Below are 23,774 nucleotides of genomic sequence, written 5' to 3' on the forward strand. Positions count from 1 at the left end.
AATACCCAAAGTACTAGGTAGGGTTTAGGAAGTCACTTACTTCAATTTGGCTCGGGAAAAACCCGCACGGGCTCAAAAACGGGCCGGATGAACAGTAATGGGCCCGGATGAACAGTACTCGAAATGAACAGTAATGGGCCCGGATGAACAGTACTCGGAATGAACAGTGACCCCCCCTCGGCTGAACCGTACGAGCAAGGGCGCGGGCTCGGCCACGGCCCGGGGCACGCTCGGGCTGGCTGGGCAGGGTCGCCGGGGCTAGGTGGTGGTAGACGGGGCAGCGACGGCGGCCGGTACGGCGACGCGCGGCGGCTGGTCGAGGCAGCGCCGAGGAGAGCCCAAAACAGGGAAGGCGTCGGGGAGGAAGAACAACAGAGGAAGAAAGGTGGTGGCGGCTAAGGGGGGAGCGGCAGATCGGCGGAAGTGGCTGGGGGGAAAGGCTGGGTGGCGGAGGCCGAGCGGCGGCGGCGGCGAAGCTGGGAGCCGAAACTGGGGAAGGCGTCGGGGAAGAGAGAAACAGGGGGAGAGGGGGTCGCGCGGCGGCCGGAGGTGGCACGGCGGCGTCTCGGGTGGCCGGGCGACGGAGGACAGGCCGGCGGACGGGCTGAGGCGCCCGGACCACGGCGGACGGCGCGGCTGGCTTGCTCGCGTGCGCGTGGACGGGGCCGGCGACAGGCGGACAAGGCCGACGAGCGGCGGTCGCCGGCGACGAGCGGCGGCACAGCTCGGTCGAGCGATGGCGGCGACGGCAGCGACGGCGACGGGGCTGGAGGCAAGCTCGGTCGGCGTCGGCTGGTGCGAGCAGAAGCAGAAATGATCGAGCGGCGAAGGATGAGGAAGAAGAAGAAGAAAGAAGGAAGAAGAAAAAGAAAAAGGAAGAGAGAGAAGGAGAAGGGATGGGTCTGACAGGGGGGCAAACGTGCGCAAGGGGAAAAGGTGACCGGGGAGAGAGAGAGAGAGAGAGAGAACGTGCGCGGTCAGAAGGGGGAACGTGCGCGCGGAGGAGAGAGGAGAGAGAAAAATAATAAAAAAATTAACTTCAATCAAATATTAAATGCGATCCGATGACCCAAATTCAAAATCGAAAGCGATCTACCGGTCCAAAATAAGCCTCGTATATAAAAATGGACAAAGGCCGAATTAATTAAATCAAACTATAGCGAGAGAGGTCTACTAGTCCAAATTCGCACCCGGTCAAAAACTCCCCTTTTTCCATTATTCCTGACAATCTCAACGCTGGCTACGATAATATTGACACCGTCCAATTTATTTCGTCCTGAAACTCCCGAAAATCGACTGTCAAGTTCGGGGTCTAAATAACGGCCAAATTCGATCGAGCGCGATTCTAGCGAAATCTCAATTTTAAAACAATAACCGAGAGTGATCAGTTCCCGGGCGAGATTTTACTATAAGCACACTGACGAATTACACGTTTTATAAATCCCAACTATGGGCCGAAATTCGAAATGTCACACTTCCTCCACTTTAAAAGATTGCCGGCCATTTTGGCCTATGGATAACCACCTAACTTCTCGTAAACAGTTCTATTGACGAGTCCATCTTCTAAACCTTTGTGTTTATGTTTTGGATTATGAATGCAGTGGAGCACGGTGGAGCGAGCAATTTAAGAATGACAAAGGTATTTCATTTGGTGAGACAAAAGAAATAAACATGGGTGAGGATTGAGGACTGGATACCGATTCAAGCAATGGGATGACATATATGAAGGCCACGTCCAAATTTAGCATGGGAAAATGTAGTAATTTATTTATTAAAATATACATTTTTGTAATTTTTTTCTTGACATCTATATTTGTATATGTATCTAAGTAAGTTCGCACTAATATATGGAAAGAAGCTTTTAATTGGCATTTTCATTTAAGATGCAATTCAATCCAATTAAGAGTCGCCACTGATTTATTATGGGTCAATTAAAAACCCAATTAAAGTATAGGTGAACACTTTACTTTTACGAACCAGAGATATCGTAGATACGGGAACTTGGGTACAGTAGATAAATCTAATGCCCTTTAGATACATTTTCTCTTATTTCAAAAAGGTTTTGCAGGCAATCTTGGTTAATTTTAATCCTAAACCACTAAAATGTGATGGATGTTCATGCGGGTGCACAATCAATAATGTAGCACTCAATAGATCAAAGCAATAAATAAATTGCTAGAAATAGAGCGAACCTCGATCTATTAAGCACAGCATAACTTCACTATTGATTAATATCTTTATATCTACAAGATATTAAATTAAAAAAATGCATGCATAGCCTAAACATGATTCTAAATGCAATGACATTAAATGCTTTTTGAGTTTTTCTTCTTATAGATGCAATTTTAATCTAAATTATGTGTGAATTAGAATATGAATTAATAACATGTGATATGAACTTAAATGTGACCTATATACAACCTAATTCTAATGACGGATAAAATAAGTATAAATTAATCTAACATGATATGCAATGACATCCAGATTAAGACATTTGATATTATGATGACGGGGAATTGATGACATGGGCATAAAAACAACATGGAATTTATGACATGGCAACAACAATGAAATGTGCATTTTATTTTTTAGTGATTTTATTTTAAAGCTAAAATAGGAAAACTATTTAAGATATGTGATTACCATATTTAAATTACATGATTTCCAGATATTCAATTATAGAATGCAAGTCAATTAAATCTTGTGTTAAGATTTGTGTAATTCCTTCGTGAGATTGAGAGATTATTTCATGAGGAATTATTGGACTAAACATTGTATGAGTTATTGGGTGTAATTGGGGCTTGGAAAACACTTAGAGTATATGAGTGACTCGAGTGTAGTTGTAATCTCCGTTGTATCACTTGATCTATAGTGGAATTCGATGTTACTCTCCCCGTAGACGTAGGTCACTACGACCGAATCACGCAAATTTGAATCCAATTTATTTTCTTGTTCTATGTATTTTATCGTTCGATCGCTTTCTTCTGCAACACGGATGTCACAACTTGACTTGGGAATCCTACAAAACAGATCAGGAACAAGTCCCTATCACTAATAGGTGCTGGCTAGGATCGCGTCACGGGCAAGGAGAGTAGCAGCTCATCGGTGACCGCCAAATGCTCGCGGTGGCTGGGCTTCTCGCAGATCGGTGGAGGTAGCTCGACTGGGAGAGAGTTGCGTCGAGGCGGCTCGTGACTAGGGACAGATAAGAGCAGGCCGTGACAGCATCGGGACAGGTCACGAGATCAATAGCAGGCCCGTTGCGGTGGAGGAGCTTCACGATGTGGCAGGGAGTGTCGGCCAGGAGTCGCGGCTAGCAGCACCGTCACAGGTCAAGGAACGGCAATAGCACCGTCACGGGGTCAATAGGTAGCTGGTGATGCAGCTGGACTCATGAGTCTCGACTAAGGGAGGCAACATAGGTGTGGAGCTCATTGCCGGTGCAAGGGCAAAGGCGGTTGATGGCGGCAAGGATCGTTGCAGCCGTGTGGAGGCTGGGCCGTGAAGGGGCTCGGTCGAGGCTCTCCTTTCCTCGCTCTCTCTTTTCTCTCTCTGTGTTTTCTCTAAAATTGCTGACCAATGTGACCACGCTGAATTGTGAGATCTTAAGACATTATATAGTGTTAACCTGGGTCTTGTACGAGCTTTCTAATGATAAAAGGCTTAATCTTTATGGGTTAATTAACATTACGCTCAAAGCCTTTAATCAATTCCAGCTCTCATGAGCCAATTTTGACTCAATTAAGCTCAATACCCCCTCCCCTCTCTTAGGGAATTTCGGCCACTGAGTGTGCATGGGCTGGCCAAATTTTAGCTCACCTATGAGCTCAGTCTAGATAATTTAATTCAGTTTAAAAACATCCACCGCCGGTTCATCAAAATGATCCTAAACTTATGTCATTTAATTAATTAATTTTTTTTAGGGTCGGGGTGGTCAATCCCTAAATTTTCTATGCTCATAATTTCTAAATAATTAATCAAAATTTAGGTGTCAACATTCCTTCGTATCTAGTAATACAGATAAGTATGACATAGGCCAAAGCAAATTTAGTAGAGGGAGAAGCCCAATCGATGAAAGGGAGTTGTTAGAGACTTCCTTGTCCACATCATACGTTCTTTACTTCAATAGTTTAATTCTCACCTCGCTCTGCTAATTTACGTACCAAAAAATAACTATGACCATTGAATCACCTCTTTGTCTAATAGTTCAATCCATACATATATTTTCACAATAGGAATGTGCAAAATTAAAAAACTACAAACTTATAGAAAATGGACTAATTTTAAAAGCATCAAAGCACTAGTCGTGTAGTTTTTGCTTTAGATAAGCAATTTTAAAATCCCGACACCTAACTGCTTTTTTTGTGTAAACAACTAGTCCTACGTAATCTAACGACTGCTTTGTACAAAAACAGAAAGGAATTATTGCTTTCGTAAAAGGAAATATTGACTATCTTGCCGATCATTAGGGCTTTTTCGAGGTCGATGGTGCTCACCATTTCGTCGTGATTTCGAATTCATTCAAGGAAGACGGCAAGGGATGGAACTTAAATAGCATGTGATGATGGCGTTCATGGCAGATTTGGGGTTTTTCAATGGAAAAGAGAGGGAAGATAAAATGGATCGTGTAAGAAAAATGGGCATAAAGAATGAGAAGTTGGGAACTTGGTCAACAATGCCATGGGTTGAACCATCTTCAGAAGCATAAGAAAGTCCTTGCTTCCTCCATCGGCGGCCGTTGACGGTAGCTTGGAGCTCCATCACGGTCAACAGTGGAGTTAAAGTGTGACCTGGAATTGCCATCTTCGTTTTAGTCTCACACGGTCGTTGCTCGGATACTTAATATACAAGTAACTACTCTAAGTCTTATGAAATAAATTACATAAATATAAATCCAAAAAATATGTGTGGAAAAAGAAAAGAAAAGCCTTTCAAGATCTGAACTTAATTATACTTCATTTAGTTAGCCTCTCTTCACAAGATAGATGAGAAATTTACCTACTAATTACCATGTTATTTTATAAGCTAGTGATGTTTTGTTTGACCTTGGATCTTTTTCATGCATGATATTAAAATATCTTCAAAAATATAGAATAATAATATTTAGAATTGTGATTGTCTTCATGTGTAAATAGACATCTATAACTTATCTATTTGAGAGGATGGCAAACTATTTCTACATCTCATTGGCCAACATCCATGTTTATCAGTTGTTCATACCGCAACGAGCTAATCACTTGTGATGAAAAGAAGTGCATATGAACAAATTAGATTTGAGCTATTTTTTTCCTTTTCTTTTCCTTTTACATATTCTTTTCCTTTGTGACTCTCAATACCAAAAGATTGAAACTGGAAACCAAGCTAATCGGTTCTGAAATCGGTCGCTTGTCAGGGAAGAGAGGCTTGCTTTGCTTCGCATTTGTTTTTCGTGTCCTCTTTCCTCTCTTTTTTTGTCAACTCTTTTTCTCCACTTTTTATTTGCCACTACTTTCTTCTTCTCCAAATCTCTCCCCCTCATAAATAAATAAATAAAAGAATTATGCGATCGATGTTTACTACACTTGCATTTGCAAGTAAAGGCACAAAAGGACATCTTCACGCATTGACACCATGAAAAAACTTATGGAACAATCTTTATTTCATCCAAACGGGAGCTAACATAATCATATTATCCATAACCAATCGTTGAATCATTACTACACTTGCATTTGGAGCACAAGTTTTGCTCATGGCGTAAATTTTATGAGTTCCATTTTTCACAAAGCTTGTCGTATAAGCACGGACCAGTAGGTTTTATATTCCAATAACAAAAGCGGCATCGGTCAATATCTCTGTCCTCGTCATATATATTGAAATAGTGAAATGCTCCAGGCCATTGAAAGCTGCAAAAGAATAGCGTGCCGCCAAGAAAATTGGGTTTGAATGAAAATTTCCACAGAGAACCACCGGGGATTTGATGAAAGCCGAGATCGTTGTCTTTAGATTTACAATGAACAGTAAGTAGTGGTGCTCCTGGTATATTATTGATGATTTGGACTTCAGTTGTTTTCACAAAACTTCCGGAGCTAGCTTGTAGGAAGGCAAGAATCATTACGAATACTACGAAAAGTTTGATTGACGAGGCCATATTCGTAACCTTGGTGTTTTTGTTTTGGAATTTGAATGCAGTGGAGCACGATGGAGCGAGCAATTTAAGGAGGATTAAGGTACTTCATTTGGTAAGATAGAAGAAAGAAACATGTGTGAGGAGTGAGGACTGGATACCTATTCAAGCATTAGAATGACAAATTTAGTGTGGGAAAGTGTAGTAATTTATTTATTAAAATATCTATATTTGTAATTGTTCATTGACATCTATATTTGTATCTGTATCTACGCAAATTCACACTAATATATGGAAAGAAGCTTTTTAATTGGCATTTTCAGTTTTAAGAATCTTGCTGTGATGCTAGCTATACCAATTGCTTGCTAGGGAAAATTATGTAGAACTCCAACTATACATTCATTTTTTGTAATTTGAATGTGCGATTAGTCTAAAAATGTTGGAGAAGATTTGAAAGGGCGTGAGATTAACGAACTAATGTTGAAGATGGGATTTACAAATTGATTTAATTACTTGGATTATTCAAAGACCAGAGATGATTTGGTTTTGTAATAACATTTTGTTGTCCATAGGTTACGACTTTTTGGAAATATATGGCATTTCTAATCTTTTTTTACTTTTGGAGAATATAAAGAGATTGCAATTTTAGAGTTGAAAGAAATAGATTAAGTCGTTTTAATATCTCCGTTGTATGTATATATCCTACCACATCTTAAGTTAAACTTAATTCCACAATATTACAAAAAACAATTCTAAATCAGTTGTAGTTTACTAAGAATTTATACCTAAGGTGGTATTCCTTGTGTAATCATGGATCATCGTTTGTTGTTTAGTCAGCAAGACTGATTCGTATAAAAAAGAAAGAAAGAAAATGCAAATTAAAAAAGATCACAAGAAGTAAATTTTTTTTCTTATTTTATTGCTTGGTATCTAGTAAGTTACGAGGGCTAAGTATAACATAAGTAGGACTTAGGTCAAAGCAATTTTATTAGAGGGAGATGCCCAATCGATCAAAAAGATTTGTTAAGAGGATGAATCCCGCTTAGCATGACCGCGCCGTCATTTTTAGGAATGAAAAATGACGGAGCACTTGTGGCCACTTCATACATTTTTTTACCTCAATAGTTTCCTTCTCACCCCTCTCTGCTAAATTACGTACCAAAAAATAACTGTGACCATTGAACCACCTCTTTGTCTAATAATTCGATCAATACATATACTTTCATAATAGGAATCGGAACAAATAAAAATCTACAAACTTTTAGAAATGGATTTTTTCTTTTAAAATCTTCAATACACTATTGGTGCAGTTTTTTTTTTTTTGCATAAGCCATTTTGAATTCATGACACATAACTATTTTTGTGTAAACAACTAGTTCTACATAATCTAAAGACTAATTGTAAAATGAAAAAAGGAATTATTACTTTCATAAAAGGAAAAATAGACTACATCACCAATCGCTAGGGCTCTTTCGAGGTCAATGGTGCTCATCATTTCGTCGTGATTTCGAATTCATTTGAGGTAGACAGAGAGTGATGGAACTTATAATAGCATGTGGCGATGTGTTCATGGCGGATTTGGGGTTTTTCAATTGAAAAGAGAGGGGAGATAAAGGGTGACGTGTAAGAAAAATGGGCATAAATTATGGGAAGTTGGGAACTTAGCCAACAATGCCATGGGTTGAACCAATTTCAGAAGCATAAGAAAGCCCTCGCTTCCTCCACCGTCGGCGGTTGATGGTGGCTTCGAGCTCCATCACGGCCGACAATGGAGTTAAAGTGTGACCTGGTCTCGGCCTTCTTTTTCTTCTCATGCAGCCCTTGCTTGAATACCACAGATACAAGTAACTCTTATATGAGTCTTATGAAACTAACGGTATCTTCAAGAAAATTAATTTATTGCGTAACATTAAAATTATTAGATAATCTAAAGATATAAATTATATAGACATAATTCCAAAAAAAATATGTGTGGAGTAAGAATAGAAAAGCCTTTCAAGATTTAAACTCGATTATATTTCTTTTATTCAGCCTCTTTGTGCAAGACAGATAAGAAATGTATTTACCAATTATCATGTCACTTTATAAGCTAGTGGTGTTTTGTCTTAACTTCGACTTTTTGACACAGAACAAGTCACTTTTTCACGCAAGATATTTTTTAGAAATCTAAGATAATAATATTTACGATTGTGATCTTTTTTGTGGTTAAATAGATGTCTATAACTTATCTATTTGAGACGATGGCAAACTATTTCTACATCTCATTAGCCAAAATCCATGTTGATCAGTCAGGTCATATCGCAGCAAGATTTGAACTATTTTTTCCTTCTTCTTTTTTCCTTTATATCTTACCATTTATTATAATCAAATAAAAAAGTATTGTCACTTTTGTATTTCCCTTATAGAGAATGACTAAGTTACGAAGGACTTGATAACTCCTTCAATGCAGAACAAATATTCGGTCTATTGGGGCTAACAATACAACTTAGTAGGAGGTGAATAGGTTGTTTGAAAACTATGAAAAACATTTACGAAATATAACAAGTTCAACTTCAAACATTGGCAGATATAATTTGTAGAAATCAAGTGCGTGCTGTTGTTTGACAAATCGTGATAATAAAGATCAAGTAATACTAACAGTGAAGAGATAAAAGATTTGCAAGCAGATATATAGTTATTGTGACATTCTGAAATTGGCCCATTTGGGATTTATGAAATGAGTGGTTTTATGAACGTACTTGTAGTTAGGTCTCGCTCGGAACTGATCATTCCTGGGATGCTAACCGTTAGGGAAAGGCTAATTAGGGATTTAAATTCGTGCGACTAAAGAAATTCGGTCGTGAACTGACTTTCGACCATAGAATCGTCGATGTGACATTTTGAGCCAATGTATGCCGATCTTAGGATAGTTATGGGCCGGTTCGTCATTGTCATACGAGTGGATCACGGGTGGTTCCGTTTGACCACGAGGTGAGTTGACGAACGATCCAGAACCTATACCGAACGATTGCGCCCGTCGGAACTAGAGATCGATCCTCGCGATTAAATTGACAACCGAGGTCGTCATGATCCGAATAAACTTGCACGTGACTTGATTTAGTATCACTCACGAGTCGAATATGCGAATTTCCCCAAAAGCCGCCAGTTAGTCTGAGGCACGCTCAAGTTACGTTATATAAAATTCAGTTATTAATTAGAGACCAAATTGGGCATAAAAAATTTAGGAAGTCACTACAGGACATTTGGACGACGTTGTTATTGGAATGTTCAGTCTTGGAATTATTCGAATCCTTCAGAAAAACTGAATTTCGGCGAAGGATGGAAAATGACCGTTTTACCCCTGGAGCTTTGTTAAGGCCAAGTGTTATTGGGGAAGGGCATTTTGGTCATTTTGCCCTAACTTTAGAAATGACAATTTTTGGACAATTTTGCCGTTGGAATTTTATGAAATTCCCAAATTACCCTTGGATATTATTGGAAAAGATTCGATCTCGGTCGTCGATCTCAGGATAAGAACGAATCTCGACCGTCGATTGAAAAGTAGAGAGAGGGGCAAGATGGTCATTTTGCGATTAGGGGCACAAATTATTGGTTTTTAAACCCATTTTCCTCTCTCTCTCCCCCATTCTCTCTCCATCTCTCTCGGCAACTCCCTCTCCTCCACCTCACCGCCGATCACCCCTCTCCCCTTGGCCGTGCCGCCGCCGTCCGGCCGCCATCCGCCGCGCCACCGCCATCCCGCCGCCAAGCCTCGCCCTCACTACCCTCACGCCACCGCCGTTTCCCTCTCTCTCTCTCTCTCTCTCTCGGCTCACACACACACACTCTCTCTCTCTCTCTCCCGTGGCCGTGGACAAGCCGGCCCAAGCCGAGCTATCGCCGCCGTTGCCGATCGTCGCCGCTGCAAGGTCACCGCCGTAGTCGCTGTGTTCCAACCGCCTAGTCAACCTTGGATAGGTTGATTTTGCTTGGAAATTTACAAGTAAGTCGCATTCTAACCCTTGCCTAGGACATCGGGTATTATCGGACTCGTTTAGACGCGGTTTAGGGTAATTTAGGGACTAATTTGATTGCGGGCCTTAGGGAAGAGATTGAGGTGTTTTGGTGATAATTTAGAGGCCAATTAAGGGCTGGAAAATGTTGATTTAGGTGCTGGAAAATTCTGTTTGGATTGGCGAGTGGATAATTTGATTCAGTTCGTAATTGCGTGAAATTGTCGTGTGGTGCCGGGAATTATTGTGCTGTGATTTGCTGAGAAAATGACGTGATTTGTGATGGTTGTATGTGTGTATGTAGGCTGAATTGAAATGGTTCGAATTGATGCATTGATGTGCATTTAATTGATACTCGAGTGTGTACCCGTGTGAGATTTGAGGCGTGCGATGTGTGTGTGATCACTAAAAGGCCCTGAGGCGTGTTTACGCGGGGTACAAATAAAATACGGTGTGTTGGTATGTTCGTGTGATCATTAAATCCCTGAGGCGTGTTTACGCGGGGAATTGAACCGGCCTCAGGCGTGTTTACGCGGGTCGTGATACGACTGTGGGATCGGACCGAGGCGTGTTATGCTCGGGTTGCGATCATGTAGGCCTGAGGCGTGTTTACGCGGGTCGCGATCATGTAGGCCTGATGCGTGTTTACACGGGTTGAGGAAAGTGATTGAGCACAAGATGGTGCGATGTGGCAAGTTAAATGAAAATGATGTGGTGGTGCGTGAACGAGTGTGAATTGTGGAGTTCGGGAATGTGGTGTGTTTGACATGTGCCTTCGAGCATGAGATTGGGTTGGAAAGTGCATGCGATTTGTAAATGTGAATGTAAGACTAACGTGCAGGTTGCGTGTATCGAGAACCAGGTAAGTACGATTGTGTGGATGTTGTTTGTGTGTTGCTTGATTCGGTGTCTGGACTTGTCTGGAATACGTGGTAGCCTAGGTAAGGTTTAGGTTGTGTACTTATTGAGAAGTGTCTCATGGTTGTATCAACAAAACCATTTCAGAGCACCCGTCCGAGCCATGAACCTTCCGCCGCCGCCGCCGCAGCGTTTTGGGATTGTTATGCACATTGATCATGATGTTGTAGAATACCCGATAGACGAGAATTTGACCTGGGTTAAGCATACTTCTGTCGTATGGGTAGACATAGGGCAACCTCTTTAGTAGGACAATACCTACACTGCCTGGATGTTTAGGGACGGGATGGATGAGTTCGGACCCGTCCGAGGATTTGATGTGCCCTTTGCCGCAGTAGGGGACTGGGATCCGTCGGCCATACTCCCTCCAGATGGAGAGATGACTAGTTTGAAAACTAGTCTAGCCCAGTTCGGACATCAGCCTGATCCTACAGTACCGGAACCAGATCCGGAGCCGGAAGAATCCCAAGCAGGGTATGATCCAATGGATGTAGATCTAGGAGTAATACCCGAGGAAGAACCCGGAGAGGAGGAGCCAGAGGACGAGCCAGTAGTGGAGCCAGAAGAGGAGTCCGACGACGAGGAGAGGATTGAGGGTCAGATAGAGTCGGGAGATGAGGATAACCCGATCAAGATTGAGGCCGATTCGGAGTCGTCGGATGAGCATGTGCCTGATGAGGATTCGGATGGGGATTCCGAAGAGAGTGAGTCAGAGTGGACGCCATCTAGAGGGCGTAGGGATTAGTTTTGGAGCTGAGGAAGAGTTTGGAAGTATCCCATTTTGGTGTAGTGGTTACCCAGGCTATTAATCTTTTTGTGATATCGGTGGTTTGCAGTTTAGTAGTTCAATGTGCATATTTTGCTCCGTGGTTTGTAAATGGCGGTTGTGGCATAAGTTTATATTGTAAATGGATATTGTACTTAAATCGAGGTACAGTGTAAGATTTGGTGGTTTGGCAATTTATTCTCCCTAGTACCCCTGGTAAATCATTGTCTGGGTGTTTATTGTTTCCGCCGCGATTAAACTCTGATGGGTTCATTTGGGTCGGCGACGTTTCCTGGGACGTCGCACTAATTCGACCGAAGAGGGATGTCGCGTGCTCGATGGGGTTCGGGGCGTGACATCCTAGTTGAATTGGTATCAGAGCGAGGATAGCTCGATCTAAGTCGGTCGAAGCCTGGAGTGATAAGGAGTGGGAATCCTGGGGTAGCCATCTAAGGTAGCTGTAGTTGGCTAGGGAGACCTTAGTGAACCGTAGGTGTGTCTAGCGCTACGCGTATTTCCAGACTGTTGTGGTGATTGTTGATTGAATTGAGTGTTGTAATGATTGAAGTGCAGGTGCGTCTGGACCTGAGGTATGTACACGAAACTTATTGATTGTGATTTGTGTTGTGTTGGTGAATTGCCTGCTAAGTGGATTATTGTCATTTACTGCCTAGGACTAGACTGGTATAGTTGGCCTAGGTCTCTAATTCCTGTATGGAATTATAGCAGGTGGGAGAGTGGTAGAATTGTGACGATGAGCAGCGAAGGAAGAGGTGTAGGAAGAGGAACAGGAAGAGGTATAAGAAGGGGTGCAGGAAGAGGAGTACGGGGTCGAGGTGGTGCTCGAGCTGTAGAGGACCCCAGAGTTGATGTTAGAGCTGCAGAGGATCTCAGAGTTAATCCTAGAGTTGCAGTAGACCCCTGAGTGGATGAAATTTTAAGGACCCTCGAGGAAGTTGGGACTTTGATTGGTAGGTAGACTCAGGAGCGAGATGCCACTATTGCCCAAGCGGTTGAGGCCGCTGTAGCTGTTGCCATTATTGGCAACAATGGAAATCAAGGACAGGGGCAGGTAAATGCGAATCGACTAATGCATCAGCTAGTCGAGCAGTTTCTGAAGTTAAAGCCCCCTAAGTTTGATGGTAGAGGCGACCTTGAGGCTGCATCACTTTGGATAGAAGAATTAGAAAAAAGCCTTCAAGGTATTGGGGTGTACAGATGAGGAGAAAGTAACGTTAGCAGTGTATCAGTTGCAAGGAAATGCAAGCGATTGGTGGAAAGCCACTAGAGGAAGAGTGTTCCCGGTTGGTACCGCCCAGACTTGGGCGATGTTTGTGGAAACCTTTAATGGTAAGTATTTCTTTGAGAGTGCCCGGGAATAGAAGTTGGCGGAGTTCATGAGGCTCCGTCAGGGGCAGAGAACAGTGGACCAGTATGAGGCTGAGTTCACTCGGTTATCTAAGTTTGCCCCGAGGATGGTGGAAGATCCATTGGACAGAGCTCGGAGGTTTCGGGATGGTTTGAAGCCGGACCTTCGCAGCCAGATGATTTCTCTGAATTTAAGGGATTATAATGAGATCTACGAGCGAGCTCAAGCAATTGAGCGTGACTTAGCAGATAGAGCCACTGCTTCTGGGTCGAGGTACACTTCGGCTAGGGACAATCGGAATCTCGGGAAGAGACCGATGTCGGGGAATCAGCGTTTTATTCCTTCCATTAAGAGCAACATCGGAAAGCCGAATCGTTATCAGGGTGCTGTGTGTCAGTCGTGTGGTGGAAGACATGGGACTGGACCCTGTCCGAGTAGGAGCATTATATGCTATAGATGTGGCGGAGTGGGCCACCAAGCAAGGAACTGTCCCAATAACAGACAAGCTAGGCCGTCTGTGCTGCCGCCACCGCCCCGAGTTGGAAATTAAGTTGGGCCGCCCTTACCCACGTACCAGAATAGGCCACCGGCTCAAGGACGAGTATATACGATGGCTAGAAGGGAAGCTGAGAATGCGCCAGGCGTGGTCACAGGTACGGTTTTTCTCTGTGATCATGCTGCATATGCTTTATTCGATCCGGGGGCGTCACATTCGTTCGTGTCTGAACAGTTTGTTAGATTGATTGGTATGGAGCCGCGATTGTTTGATGTTGTGTTGTGTGTTACCACTCCCTTGAATGACAAGATTTTAGTCTCGTTGGGGTGCCCAAACTGTAAGATTGTAATTGGTGATAGGGAAGAGAGAATTGATTTAGCGGTTCTAGCGATGTATGATTTTGATGTGATAATGGGTATGGATTGGTTGAATAAGCAGAGGGCCGTAGTAGATTGTGGTAGCAGGGTGATCCAATTTAATCCTGTTGGACATCCGGAATTCAAATTTGTGGGAAATCGAGGGGGAACCTCGATCTCATGGATTTCGTCGCTAGAAATGATTAAGTTGTTGGATGAAGGATGCGAAGGATTTCTAGCGGCTGTGATTGATTCGACGGCTGAGAAGCTGAGGCTAGAGGACATAGCCGTGGTGTACGATTATCCCGATGTCTTTCCTCAGGAATTGCCGGGATTGCCGCCAGAAAGAGAAGTAGAGTTTGTAATCGAGTTGGCACCTGGGACTGAACCAATCTTGAAGGCACCTTATAGAATGTCGTTGTCGGAGTTGAAAGAATTAAATGTGCAAATGCAGGAGTTACTAGACAAAGGTTTTATTCGTCCAAGTGCGTCTCCATGGGGAGCGCCAGTCTTGTTTGTGAGGAAGAAGGATGGGTCACTAAGGTTGTGTATCGATTATCGGCAGTTAAACCAAGTGACGATTAAGAATAAATATCCTTTGCCAAGGATTGATGATTTATTTGATCAATTGCAAGGGGCTTCGGTATTTTCTAAGATTGATCTGAGAATGGGATATCATCAGTTGAGGATTAGAAGGGAGGATATACCGAAAACGACATTCAGGACGAGATATGGACACTATGAGTTTACAATAATGCCGTTTGGGTTAACGAATGCCCATGCTGCATTTATGGACTTAATGAATCGGGTGTTCAAAGAGTTTTTGGACCAATTTGTCATAGTCTTCATAGACGACATACTAGTGTACTCGAAGAGCCTGGAGGAGCATGAGTTTCATTTGAGTAAGGTTTTGCAGACTTTAAGAGAAAACGCACTGTATGCTAAGTTTAGCAAGTGCGAGTTCTAGCTCAATCGAGTAGCATTTCTTGGGCATGTGATCTCTGGAGAAGGAATCTAAGTAGATCCAGCAAAGATTGAGGCTGTAATGAAGTGGCCGAGACCAACGACAGTAACAGAGGTTCGAAGCTTTTTAGGTTTGGCCGGATATTACCGACGCTTCGTGGAAGGGTTTTCGGCCATAGCAACACCGTTGACACATTTATTGAAAAAGGAAACGAGGTTTGAATGGACCGACAAATGTGAAAGGAGTTTTCAGGAATTAAAGCATAGATTGATGACGGCACCGATGTTGACTATTCCGTCAGGATCCGGAGGATACGAAATTTATAGTGACGCGTCGTTGAAAGGATTGGGATGTGTACTCATGCAAAATAGACGAGTAGTGGCCTATGCGTCAAGACAGTTAAGACCGCATGAGTTGAACTATCCGACGCATGACTTGGAGTTAGCCGCAATAGTGTTCACCCTGAAGATTTGGCGACATTATCTGTGCGGAGAAAAATTTCAGATTTATACCGATCATCAGAGCCTCAAGTATTTATTTTCTCAAAGGGAATTAAATATGAGGTAGCGTTGTTGGATGGAATTACTAAAGGATTACGACTATGATATTTTATATCACCCCGGAAAGGCAAACCGGGTAGCGGATGCATTGAGTAGGAAGTCAAGCATCGCGCACTTGATGGTCAAGGAATGGACTTTGTTGGAAAAAGTGCGAGACTCGGAGTTTAAGTTTGAAGTAAGTCAAGTCTCGAGTCTGCTAGCCACGTTAAGGATTGAACCGGAGATTCAAATTAAGATTAAGGTTTTGCAGTCTACAGACCCAAAAACTCAGAGGATTCTGGAGATGGATGCTACTAAGAGGAAACCGGACTTCCAAGTATCCGAGGACGGGATCTTAAAATTCCGAGGACGATTGTGCGTGCCTGACGATGCGGAACTTAAGGAAGAGATTTTATCGGAAGCGCATCGTAGTAGTTATAGCATCCACCCTGGTAGTACGAAAATGTATCAGAATCTGAGGCAGTACTACTGGTGGAATGGTATGAAGGTAGACATCGCTAAGCACGTGGCTAAGTGCCTGACGTGCCAATAAGTAAAAGCGCAACATTGTAAACCCAGAGGGTTATTGCGACCTTTGGAAATTCCGGAGTGGAAATGGGAGCATATCACTATGGATTTTGTGATGGGTAATTGTCGATAGATTGACCAAGTCGGCACATTTCTTAGCAATGCGAAAGGACTTCGTATTGGATTGATATGCTGAATTGTATGTGCAACAGATCGTTCGATTGCACGGAGTATCAGTGACGATTACGTCGGACCGTGATCCTAGGTTCATCGCCAATTTTTGGAAAAGTCTGCAGACGGCGTTGGGATCAAAGCTGCAGTTTAGCACAGCTTATCATCCACAAACGGATGGACAGTCTGAGAGGACGATTCAAACTTTAGAGGATATGCTTCGGGCATGTGTTCTTGATTTTCAAGGTAAGTGGGAAGAACAATTGCCCTTAGTAGAATTTGCTTATAATAACAGTTTCAGCAGAGTATTGGGATGGCGCTGTTTGAAGCGCCATATGGCAGAGCATGTAGAACGCCCGTATGTTGGGACGAAGTTGGAGAAAGAAGTATAACCAGGCCAGAGTTAGTCCAACAGTCGGTTGAGGCGGTTAAGATTATTCGCGAAAGGCTGAAAACAGCGCAAAGCCGTCAAAAGAGTTATGCAGACAGAAGGCGAAGGCCTTTGGAATTTCAAGTAGGGGATCACGTATTTCGTAAGGTATCGCCCATGAGAGGATTATCTCGGTTCGGCAAGAAAGGCAAGTTGAGTCCGAGGTACGTTGGACCATTTGAGGTGTTGGAAAGAATTGGAGATCTAGCTTATCGCCTTGTATTACCACCAAATTTGGCGCAAGTGCATAATGTGTTTCACGTATCGATGCTGAGAAAGTATGAACTGGACCCGATTCATGTGTTAAACTATGAAGAAATAGAAGTTGACGACAGGGTGTCGTATGTTGAAAGACCAATAAGGATCGAGGATCGGAAAGAGCGAGTTCTGAGGAACAAGACGATCCCGATGGTCAAGGTTGTGTGGAACATCACGGGACAGAAGGCATGACTTGGGAAAGTGAGGAGCTAATACAACGTCAATACCCCCATTTGTTCGAGTAGTAGGTTGAATTGTAAATTTTGAAGACGAAATTTTTGTAAGGGGGGAAGAGTTGTGACATTCTGAAATTTGCCCATTTGGGATTTATGAAATGAGTGGTTTTATTAACGTACTTGTAGTTAGGTCTCGCTCGGAACTGATCATTCCTAGGATACTAACCGTTAGGGAAGGGCTAATTAGGGATTTAAATTCGCGCGACTAAAGAAATTCGGTCGTGAACTGACTTTCGACCATAGAATCGTCGATGTGACATTTTGAGCCAATGTAGGCCGATCTTAGGATAGTTATGGGCCGGTTCGTCATTGTCATACGAGTGGATCACGGGTGGTTCCGTTTGACCACGAGGTGAGTTGACGAACGATCCAGAACCTATACCGAACGATCGTGCCCATCGGAACTAGCAATCGATCCTCGCGATTAAATTGACAACCGAGGTCGTCATGATCCGAATGAACTTGGACGTGACTTGATTTAGTATCAGTCACGGGTCGAATATGCGAATTTCCCCAAAAGCCGCCCGTTAGTCTGAGGCACGCTCAAGTTACGTTACATAAAATTCAGTTAATAATTAGAGATCAAATTGGGTATCAAAAATTTAGGAAGTCACTACAGGATATTTGGACGACGTTGTTATTGGAATGTTCAGTCTTGGAATTATCCGAATCCTTTAGAAAAACTGAATTTCGGCGAAGGATGGAAAATGACCGTTTTACCCCTGGAACTTTGTTAAGGCCAAGTGTTATTGGGGAAGGGCATTTTGGTCATTTCGCCCTAACTTTAGAATTGACAATTTTTGGACAATTTTGCCCTTAGAATTTTATGAAATTCCCAAATTATCCATGGATATTTTTGGAAAAGATTTGATCTCGGCCGTCGATCTCAGGATAAGAACGAATATTGGCCGTCGATTGAAAAGTAGAGAGAGGGGCAAGATGGTCATTTTGCGATTAGGGGCACAAATTATTGGTTTTTAAACCCATTTTCCTCTCTCTCTCCCCCATTCTCTCGCCCTCTCTCTCGGCAACTCCCTCTCCTCCCCCTCACCGCCAATTGCCCCTCTCCCCTTGGCCGCGCCACCGCCGTCCGGCCGCCATCCGCCGCGCCACCGCCGTCCCGTCGCCAAGCCTCGCCCTCACTACCTCACGCCACCGCCGTTTCCCTCTCTCTCTCTCTCTCTCTCTCTCTCTCGTGACCGTGGACAAGCCGACCCAAGCCGAGCCGCCACCGCCGCCGTTGCCGATCGTCGCCGCTGCAAGGTCACCGCCGTAGCCACCTTGTTCCAACCGCCTAGTCAACCTTGGATAGGTTGATTTTGCTTGGAAATTTCCAAGTAAGTCGCAATCTAACCCTTGCCTAGGACATCGGGTATTATCGGACTCATTTAGATGCGGTTTAGGGTAATTTAGGGATTGATTTGATTGCGGGCCTTAGGGACGAGATTGAGGTATTTTGGTGAAAAATTTAGAGGCCAATTAAGGGCTGAAAAATGTTGATTTAGGTGCTGGAAAATTCTGTTTGGATTGGCGAGTGGATAATTTGATTCGGTTCGTAATTGCGTGAAATCGTCGTGTGGTGCCGGGAATTGTTATGCTGTGATTTGCTGAGAAAATGACGTGATTTGTGATAGTTGTATGTGTGTATGTAGGCTGAATTGAAATGGTTCGAATTGATGCATTGATGTGCATTTAATTGATGCCCAAGTGTGTGCACGTGTGAGATTTGAGGCGTGCGATATGCGTGTGATCACTAAAAGGCCCTGAGGCGTGTTTACGTGGGGTACAGATAAAATACGGTGTGTTGGTATGTTTGTGTGATCACTAAATCCCTGAGGCGTGTTTACGTGGGGAATTGAACAGGCCTGAGGCGTGTTTACGCGGGTCGTGATACGACTGTGGGATCGGACCGAGGTGTGTTATGCTCGGGTCGCAATCATGTAGGCCTGAGGCGTGTTTACGCGGGCTGAGGAAAGGAAGTGAGAATGGGATCGGGCCTGAGGCGTGTTTACGCGGGTCGCGATCATGTAGGCCTGATGCGTGTTTACGCGGGCTGAGGAAAGTGATTGAGCACGAGATGGTGCGATGTGGTAAGTTAAATGAAAATGATGTGGTGGTGTGTGAACGAGTGTGAATTGTGGAGTTCGGGAATGTGGTGTGTTTGACATGTGCCTTCGAGCATGAGATTGGGTTGGAAAGTGCATGCGATTTGTAAATGTGAATGTAAGACTAACGTGCAGGTTGCGTGTATCGAGAACCAGGTAAGTACGATTGTGTGGATGTTGTTTGTGTGTTGCTTGATTCGGTGTCTGGACTTGTCTGGAATACGTGGTAGCCTAGGTAAGGTTTAGGTTGTGTACTTATTGAGAAGTGTCTCATGGTTGTATCAACCAAACCATTTCAGAGCACCCACCCGAGCCATGAACCTTCCGCCGTCGCCGCCGCAGCGTTTTGGGATTGTTATGCATACTGATCATGATGTTGTAGAATACCCGATAGACGAGAATTTGACCTGGATTAAGCATACTTCTGTCGTATGGGTAGACATAGGGCAACCTCTTTGGCAGGCCCATACCTACACTGCCTAGATGTTTAGGGACGGGATGGACGAGCTCGGACCCCTCCGAGGAGTTGATGTGCCCTTTGACGGAATAGGGGACTGGGATCCGTCGGCCATACCCCTTCCAGATGGAGAGATGACTAGTTTGAAAACTAGTCTAGCCCAGTCCGGACATCAGCCTGATCCTACAGTACCGGAACTAGATCCGGAGTCGAAAGAATCCCAGGCAAGGTATGATCCAATGAATGTAGATCTAGGAGTAATACCCGAGGAAGAACCCAGGGAGGATGAGCCGGAGGATGAGCCAGAGGACGAGCTAGTAGAGGAGCCAGAAGAGGAGAGGATTGAGGGTCAGATAAAGTCGGGAGATGAGGATAACCCGATCAAGATTGAGGCTGATTCGGAGTCGTCGGATGAGCATGTGCCTGATGAGGATTCGAATGGGGATTCCGAAAAGAGTGTGTCAGAGTGGATGCCATCTAGAGGGCGTAGGGATTAGTTTTGGAGCTGAGGAAGAGTTTGGAAGTGTCCCATTTTGGTGTAGTGCCTACCCATACTACTAATCTTTTTGTGATATCGGTGGTTTGCAGTTTAGTAGTTCAGTGTGCATATTTTGCTTCGTGGTTTGTAAATGGCGGTTGTGGCATAAGTTTATATTGTAAATGGATATTGTACTTAAATCGAGGTATAGTATAAGATTTGGTGGTTTAGCAATTTATTCTCCCTAGTACCCTTGGTAAATCATTGTCTGGGTGTTTGTTGTTTCCGCCGCGATTAAACTCTGATGGGTTCATTTGGGTCGGCGACGTTTCCTGGGACGTCGCACTAATTCGACCGAAGAGGGATGTCGCGTGCTCGATGGGGTTCGGGGCGTGACAGTTATTCGGCTTTATCCCCAAGCCTACATCCACTTTCAATACTAACAACTACAATAAGGCTGAAATCTACTAGTAATCTTCAAGACAAGTTACAATCAACAAATATCGCATTTCAATATATCACACTATCAGGAGTCATGTACTATTATCATTCTTGTACACTTGCTCTTGTCATTGATTACAAACAATATCACCACACAGACATTGACATCAGGATAAACAATAGCTAATAACAAAAACCGAGCAAAGAAGAAGACTCAAAGGACAAGACTCATTGTGTTTGTTTTTCTCCCAACCTAATTACTTCTTTTGGACTCAATATAGCGCCAGCCATCCAGACCATTGCCCATCGAGATCCTCAAGTAGCCGTTGGTTCTAGCCGTTGCCAACAATAGACGTCGCTAGAAATTGTCAGAACAGCTCTTTGGCAATGACTGTTTCCAAAACAGTGTCAGTGTACTTTTGTCAGACTTGCTCATTAATGCCAAAACTGCTCTCGTCCAACTCTAGTGATCTTTTTGCAAATTCCAAGCATTTGTAATGGCTGTAATCCCGAACATCCTCATATGGTTGTTATTCAAACATCACCAATGATATAATGTTAGGCAGAGTTGTGTCACCTATACTACCTCATAAAGTCAAATTTTTGAAGTTGGTTTCCCTCCACCGAAATGTTCAATGTAAACCCAGCAATCTATTACTCGACTATAAAGTGAATGGTTTCTTTTCCAAGTTTGCATATCATTTGTAATTGCCCACTTCTTCCACTGCAATAGATTACCAACCATTTTAGCCTACAGATTGTCCCGACCCTCCTGACGGACGGGGAAAAGATGGGTTTAGAGGTATTGTCAAGTTGCGAACCAACGGTCCTCAATTAAGGCGAGTTCTCCCAAGCCCTTACCTCGGTAAGTTTGGAAAATTTATTTAGATTCAATCAATCTTAAGAGAATTTTATCATGTGAGGAAGTCACCACTAACCTTGTAAGGGCCAGCCATGAGCCAAGTGATATTGTCCCAAAGTCCTCATTGAGTTCTTGTTCTCCTCGATTTTTGTACCACCATCTATTCTCCAAATTTTTCATCTTGTTTTGGAGCATCAGAGTTATCTCTTCTAGTTGTAGCATTTTCTGTAGGAAATCTTTCGCCTTGTTCAGCTTCCCCAGGCACAATCCTACCATCGCAATCTTCCGTTCTATGTCAATGACAGCCACAATGAAAGCGAATTAGATGCAAGCCTTCATATTCAATCTTGAATTGATTCCCAGCAATAATAAGAGATTTAGTGAGATCAATTTGAACACACATCCGGGCGTAATTACCTCTTTCCGCAGCAAGTGTTGTAGCATCCGCCTTTAGAAGAAGGTTAATTCAATTCCCTATGCGCATTAAGAATTATTCATCAAAGTATTCAAGTGATAGCCGAGGAATGTGAACCCAAGCTGTCACTTTGTTTATAGTAGCCTTTTCTAAAATAAAGTTGGGAACCATAGGTTGTATCACCAAGTAATGGTCGAAAATCATCCAAGGACCATTTTTCAAAACCGACTCATGGTCCTCGACCAAATTAAACTTAACAACAAAGAATCCATTGCTAACATCAACCATTGACAGTTCATCATTCGATTTCCACATAGTCAATAGTCATAGCAGGAGAAAGGAGTACCCTATATTAAAAGGAGTACCCTATATTACGACCCAACAATTTGATTATCAATGCTTTGCGCCAAGGGGATCTGAGTCGGCTTTTATCTTCCCTACAAATTCCGATGACAGGACAATCGAAATATTCCTCATCAATTACTTCTTCATCAGAATCGTCCCAGATTGACGAATCCTCTTCCATTTCAATGGAAATTCCAATATTTTTACCCAAGAGGGGCTCACGATAAGAAGGGCGATTCATCATTCCTCGCGTACCAATACGAGCTTCAAAACTCAATTTTGCCTTCTTTTTACTTCTATCAAGTTGGTCCACCTCTTGTTGCGAAAGCTCAGTGGAGTGGAGAGGGGGAATTCGAGAAGACATACCTAGTTTGCAGGTCCAAGTACGCGTCGCTCGCGAAAACCCTCTAGAATCCGTCACCATCTATTTTAATATATGGATAACCACCCAATTTTTCGCACACTTTGGCATGTGCCAAAATACTAGATAAATTAAAGCAAACTTTAAATTATTTGAGCACATTCACATATTCTTTTGTATTTACCCTTAGAAACCTATCACCGTTTTGGATATAGTGGGCCTGGATTAAGTAGATTGGTTCTCAGCCTAGAACTGGGAATCAACATTGACTCTCGCTTCCAAAAGATTGAAATCGAGAACCGAGCCGCCCTGTTCCGTCGCTTCCTGGGGAGAGAGGCTTGCTTTGCTTTGCATTTGTTTTCCGTGTACCCCTCTTCAATTTTTTTGTCAGATCTTTTTCTCAACTTTTTATTTGCTATTACTTTTCTTTCTTCTTCTCCATATTCTTCTCCAAATCTCTTCCCCTCATTAAAAAAAAGATTTTGCAATCGATTTGTATTACACTTGCGTATGCAAGTGAAGGCACAAAATGACATTTTCACGCTTAGACACCAAGAAAAAGGGAAAAATGTTAGAAAAGTCATAAATCTATTGCATTTGTGTCAATATAGTCATAAATCTTTTTTTGCCTTTTTGGTACCAATTTAGTCCTAAACCTTTTGATTTTGTGCAAATTTAGTCAATCTAGTTAATTTTGGCCAAATATTACTGACGTGGACGCTGGCCAGCATACGTGGCATCGTTGACGCTAACGTGGGCAATTTGTAATGTTATTTTAATATTTTTCGATTTTTAAATTATTTTTTCTGATTTTTTTTCCTTTTTTTCTTTTTTTTTTCTTACTTTCTTCTACCTTTGGCCAATGACCGACCACAAGTGATGGCCAGCCACCAGCCATTGCGGCCAGGCTGGCCCCGCCTTGGTGAGGTTGTCATCACCCACCATAAGCAAGGCCAAGTGAACCCTTGAACCTTTGCCTAGGCGATGGCGAGCCCCGGCGAGGACTCCCCTAGCAAATATGGCAAGGCCGGCCCTCGCCCAAGCCATGGCAGCCTTGCCAAGAGTCACCTTGGTGCAGGCAATGTCCGGCAAGGTCGTTGTGGCTTAGGCAAGGGCCGGCCTTGCTGGATCTAGCGAGGGCCGGCCTTGCCAGATCTAGCGAGGGGAGCTCTCGCTGAGGCATA

At 43.3% G+C, this 23,774-nt stretch overlaps 1 protein-coding gene across 1 annotated transcript; it reads left to right on the plus strand.

Moving 5' to 3' along the window:
- The first annotated feature begins 19,729 nt into the window (after nucleotides 1–19,729).
- Nucleotides 19,730–20,185, plus strand: LOC130137074 (uncharacterized). Its single transcript, XM_056307805.1, has one exon. The coding sequence runs from the start codon at nucleotides 19,730–19,732 to the stop codon at nucleotides 20,183–20,185; it is 456 nt and encodes a 151-aa protein (XP_056163780.1).
- Nucleotides 20,186–23,774: the final 3,589 nt, after the last annotated feature.

Source organism: Syzygium oleosum, unplaced genomic scaffold (assembly GCF_021117445.2).
Source record: "Syzygium oleosum isolate NSW1041296 unplaced genomic scaffold, Sole_v2.1 Sole_v2.60, whole genome shotgun sequence".
NCBI classification, from domain to species: Eukaryota; Viridiplantae; Streptophyta; class Magnoliopsida; order Myrtales; family Myrtaceae; genus Syzygium; species Syzygium oleosum.